General features: G+C 38.0%; 1 protein-coding gene across 1 annotated transcript in view; it reads left to right on the forward strand.

Annotated features, from left to right (window-relative positions):
* LOC111862309 (regulator of nonsense transcripts 2) overlaps nt 1-4,536 on the forward strand; it is a gene marked incomplete in the record, with an annotated part of 50,796 nt that extends 46,260 nt beyond the window's left edge. The window contains 1 exon segment of the mRNA XM_033750620.1: nt 3,696-4,536. Within this exon segment, the coding sequence (XP_033606511.1) occupies nt 3,696-3,806 (111 nt within the window).
* Between the last annotated feature and the right edge of the window lie 1,464 nt (nt 4,537-6,000).

The following is a 6,000-nucleotide window of genomic DNA, read 5'->3' on the forward strand; positions in this document are numbered from 1 at the left end:
AATGGTTGCATATCACACCCTTCTATCAGTCTGTTTCCTTTAAACTGTAGTGCTTTAGAAGACGACTGGATTTACATAAGATTTTCAAAAATTTCTCCCCCGCACGTCAACACAATGCGTCGCATGCGTATGAACCATGCTCATAGCATTTTGCAGTTCCACATGTTTGTTCCTTATTGTCATCACCCCATCCAGAATACGTTCAAGCAACGCTTCACGTGTTTGTACCTTTACCTGGTACACAATGTTTTTCATCCAGCCCCAAATGCAATAAAATGAACGGCTCGATTAGCTGATCATACAGACCACACCAGACATTGACACTGAATCGGTGTTGAAAATTCGATTCTATTGTGGCACGGGGATTATTGTCTGCCCAAACATGTAAGTTGTGACTGTTGTTGACCCCGTCCCGTGTAAACTGTGCCTCATCGCAGAACATTATCAAGCGGTACAACTGCCGATTTCCATTTAACCAGTTGCAGAACTGCAGACGAAGAGCACGGTCTCCTGGTTGTAGGTGTTGTACTTGGTGTAAATGATAAGGATGCAGCCCAATCTCATGAAGAGTCCTCCATGCAATGGACTGAGAAACACCGAACTGCCGAGCTAGACGTCTTGTACTGGCACGCGGACTGCACTCTACAGAATCGAGAATGTTTTCTTCTTCACACAATTCATGTTGAGGATTTCGTTCGTATTGATACGAACGCTTGGGAGAGAACCAGTTTATCTTAATATATATGGACAAATACCGCCTTAAGTGCAACAATTTTATTGTAGTTTTTACTTCTTTTTCTTTTTCCTCCTCCACACTACATGTTTCGGCCCTAACTGGCCATCATCAGGTGTGTATTACTCACGTAGCTGTTACACTGCTTGTTAAAATTTAAAATCACCAGTCTTTCTAATTGTATAAAATCTTTGTTAATCTACACGCGTCGATTTGATTTTTAAAATTGCACTTTTTAAAACTTTAATTCAAGTTAAAATGTCTATAAGATCTCCGTTCTCTTTCTTTTTCAGATTTTTTAATTAAAATTTTTCAGGGTACATACCCTATATCTACGGTGCTGCAGCGGCCACTTCTTGTTTTTATCGCTGTTCATGTGTTGTTCTGTGTAGGCGCTCTCTGTGTGTGTCGCTGCAGAGAGCGCCTACACAGAACAACACATGAACAGCGATAAAAACAAGAAGTGGCCGCTGCAGCACCGTAGATATAGGGTATGTACCCTGAAAAATTTTAATTAAAAAATCTGAAAAAGAAAGAGAACGGAGATCTTATAGACATTTTAACTTGAATTAAAGTTTTAAAAAGTGCAATTTTAAAAATCAAATCGACGCGTGTAGATTAACAAAGATTTTATACAATTAGAAAGACTGGTGATTTTAAATTTTAACAAGCAGTGTAACAGCTACGTGAGTAATACACACCTGATGATGGCCAGTTAGGGCCGAAACATGTAGTGTGGAGGAGGAAAAAGAAAAAGAAGTAAAAACTACAATAAAATTGTTGCACTTAAGGCGGTATTTGTCCATATATATTAAGATAAACTGGTTCTCTCCCAAGCGTNAACTGGAACACTGCCTACTTACGTGCAACATTCCAGCCGGTCTGCGTTATCTGCTGACACAGCTGACTGGAACGCATGAGCTTCCAGTTGGGGGGGGGGGATACCACTGCATTCACAATGATGCGTTTCGAAAATCCATTGTTACTACGTAACTATTGAAAATTGACCACAAGTTTATAAGGAAATTTTGCAGGAAATAACCCCAGGAATATGTACCATAAGCCGGGGTAAAACTTCGTGAATCACCTTGTATGAGTTACTATAGATGGGTTTTGGATTGATGATTGGATTTATTGGACTCCCTGATACAGCATGTGACTACACTTCACAGTTCACTATTACACAATTACACACACATACACACACAGTGTCCACAGTCACATCCTCACTAGCCCTTGCTCGGTATCGGCTTCCAACAGTGAGTGTTCCCTGTCTTCTAGGTTCCTGAACTATCCCTAGCCTCAGCTACCAGCTTCGCACAGCAACAGCTTACAATAACTGAACCATGGCAGTTCTTTTGACTATCTCACTCCCCACCCTCACTGACTGACTAACTGCAGCTCCCAACTTGTCCTGCTTATAACAAATCAGCATGGACTGCACAGAGAACACCATTCCTCATCATTGTAGTTCAGTTGTTGACCTAGGAACATATTTGTTTGTGAAGAAGTTTCTCAGTAATGGCTGTTGTATATTTGCCTATTTCATGGTCCTTGCCCAGCAGTGGGTCTGCATGCCACAGTATGTATTTACTTTTTGTACATAACATTTTTTCCCTCTAGTGCTTGTTTTGGTAACAGCTCACTAGAGATTACTCTCTGAATAACTCTTGTACAATTCGTATAGCTTCAGTATCTCTCAACAGGAGCAACTGTAAAAAAAAAAAAAGAAGTAACGGTATCCATGTAACAGGCCATGGAGGCCCATAGGGTTTTGAGATGTTGAGGTTCCCACATTTTCTAGACAATTGGCTCACAGATGGCGACAAGGTTGTCAGCCCTACATGCCAGCTGCTCTTTACCCCTAAGAATATTCCAAGAATATTCCTGGTACTCATTTCTCTTAGAGGCTGATTCAACCCCAGTGCCATAGTGCAGCTGGAAGGATGAGGTCAATTGAAAAAAAATCCAGTGACCTCATCGGGACTTGAACCCGCAACCTTCCAGCTTGTAGCATAGTGCCTCAACCAACTATGCTACCATGTGCCCCTAAGAGCAGCTGTAAAGATATTTTAAGATGCATTCTGAGTGCAGACAGCATATATGGGTACAGGGAACTAACTTGAGGGCTTAGGAGAGTCCATGCACTCAGCTCTCATGTTTACATAAGTACAGGTGAAAGTCATGAAAGGACACATTGAGGTAGAGCATATTGTTGTAATTTAAATGTCAACTTCAGTCACAGAGTAAGTTTAGGGACAGGTATAGTTAATGTCGTGGCTGTTGGCACAGAAAAGAGGTAGAGGCTAGTGTGGTGGTTGTGGGAGTGGGGGTGGGAGATATATTTTGTATACAGTGTGTCTATTCAAACCAATGCTAGTGATAGGTAAAGCTTAAAATTCTTTGTCTTTTTATAGGGATTCTGATAGCTTTACTTAAGAGAGTGGTTATGCAAGTCAACAAAAATCTCATACTTGACTATGCCATCATGTACCAGTGTAAGTTTTCATCAGGGAATGTCATCTTGTGACAACCTTCTCCATTCTTCTCTGTCCTCCCATAAGTACTATTCCCCTACTCTGTTCTGTACATTTTCCCTCACTTGGTCTCTCCACCTTGACCATGAGAGGCTTGATGGTTTATTATCCATATTTTCATCATGTTTGCTCATGAGTGAATCTTTCTATTTATGTATAAATTAGGAATTACTTGAGGTTTAAAAGAAATGAGACTTATTATATTTCTGTAATAGAATTTCATCTATTGTGAGGAAAATTAAATGAGGTAAGACTGAATTTGTGCGTACAGCTGTGGACCTGTTGTTCATAATTCATCACATGTGTTTGTCTTTAGCTAATAAGCCCTTATTCCTGTTCTGCTGTATTGTATATAAATATGTTTACAGGAAGTGTACTTTGCCAAATTTATATGTCTAAAAATGAGCTTGTATTTTATGTTTCAGGCTCAAAGGCCAGTGGTCATGAATCTGAACAGGGAGAGGAAACACAAGTATCAGCATCCAAAAGGTGCCCCCGATGCAGACCTCATATTTGGACCAAAGAAAGTTAGGTGATGGGAAGGCTGCAGAGTGTAACATTTCAATTCTTATAGGTTGAAATCTATTACAAGTGGTAAGATGTGATGAGAAGGTACTGTTAACTTTTACATCATGTTAACTGTTACACCAGGAGCCGTTGACTTGAGTATTTGTTAGTGTGGTTAAGTGTTTGGGGTACTGTTTTGCAGTTGACCATCATATGGTCATGTTTATAGTGGTTTATTGAAGGATATGTGACCCAAGTTTTGGAAACAGATTATTTATTTCTTTAGAGGTTTATATTTCAGTTCTTTAATATCTTGGCAGAACTGTGAAGAAATCAAATGCAGTGACACTGAACGTAAGACTTGTGGAAATAATTGATGCCATCATATTTAATAAAACTGGCTAATAACAAAGTAATTTTAGAGATTGTTTTCCTTGTTTCTGAACAAAATCCAAAAGTGAATTTTCAAAAATATTCATCTAAGCCTGAATATTACAGGTTTTGTTATGGTTCGTTAATTTGCCAAGGTTGTTTTGGTTTGAGTAAAGTTGATATATTTTAAAATAAAGACAAATGGGAGGGCAGATGGAAACTGTAAGATGTCTTAACAGCTTATGGTTGTGGATAGCATGCAAGTCAAACAGTGAGCAGAATTTTATGAAGAATGCATTTCCTTTCATTTATTGTTTGAGGTATCACATTTTCTTAATGTTAATTTTAACTGTTAACACAAAAATACAGACAGACTGTGTTAGTCAATACCCCATTCATTTTTATGTGCATCTCCTACCACCTCACAATGTCCTATGGGGAATAATAAATTTAAAGACTAGAATCCTCAAATGGACAACATTTACTAATAAATAATTACTCAGACCATAAAATTATATTAGGAGAACCATATATAGAGAAAATATTTTTTTGGTGCGGTAGGTGCCAGTTACTCTTGTCATAATGTTGGATTGTGAAGTAAATTTATGACTTTTACAAAATCATTACTTCCTTAGATTGTCATGAGCATTCATAAATATAGTAAACTCCTTTATATGATAATATTCATGGGCCCAGATGTTTGAAATTTTGAATATGGTTTTCTAATAAGGTTATTTTTCCATTTCAGATTATTTTCACATTTTTATGGTTTTAGGTAATTATGAATCTGTAAAATTTTAAATACAAATTAATATTTACAGTGGAATTATGTTTACTGCTCCTCAAGGTACAGTGAATGTCCATTATTATGAAAGTGGTAATGACAGAAATAAGTAGATCAGGTGCAGTGAGGTACAGGAATGGCTGGTTTCTGTTTCTTTTAAAACATCACTTGAAATGTATGTACCATCACCATATTGGAACTTTTAAACACAAATAAGTTGAAACAAAATTTGTAGAAGTATTTACAATCTCCTCCTCATACAGAATTCTCTGCTGGTTTCTCGTGCTTTGAAAATGTGACTTGAAATGTATGTACTGTAACCATATTGTACTTACAAAAATAAAGAAGAAGAAGAAAATTTATGGAGATGTATATATTCTCCCTGTACTAATTTCTGCTTCCCTTCCATCTCAGACATATATTCATCAAAGCTTACCTGGCTTGTATATTGGGACTGGCTGTTCTTAGGATTTGCATTTTTCTTCTCTGTCCAAGAAAAACAGTACTCTCACAGGGGCTGTGACCCAGTCTGCTTCCATACTAAGGCCAGGGAAAGAAGTCTTGGATGGCAGGGATATGATGGCACTTGAGGTTTCCCCCTTTCTGCCTTCTGTTGTACTCCCCTCCAGCCCAGTCAGGCCTGTATCAACCAGAATGAAGCAAATGTCATTAATGAAAGTTATTTTGTGTCCATCACTACCAGCATCCTTGGAAAAACTGGGTAGATGTAAGGGTGGAGAGTTCTGTAGGGAAGTACACTGGTGGTTGAAGCATATTAGCTCAATGGGGTTGATCCATGGGGTTGTTCATGGTCTCAGTATAATTGCAGTGTTCTGACATTGCAAGTTATCAGATTCTATAGCTATATGCATTATCTTTAATGCTTATAGAGTGGGTTTAAAGATGGATCAGCATATATGGTTATGTGCACTCGGAATGCTGATAGATATTGGTCATCAGAAAATGTTGATATACTCTCCATAGTTATTTGTTTATGAAATTTAATATTTCATTGTACTGAAAAAGAGGAAAATTGGGTTGAATAGCTTACTTTAAGATCCTAACAG

This window comes from Cryptotermes secundus, unplaced genomic scaffold (genome assembly GCF_002891405.2).
Source record: "Cryptotermes secundus unplaced genomic scaffold, Csec_1.0 scaffold179, whole genome shotgun sequence".
NCBI lineage: Eukaryota > Metazoa > Arthropoda > Insecta > Blattodea > Kalotermitidae > Cryptotermes > Cryptotermes secundus.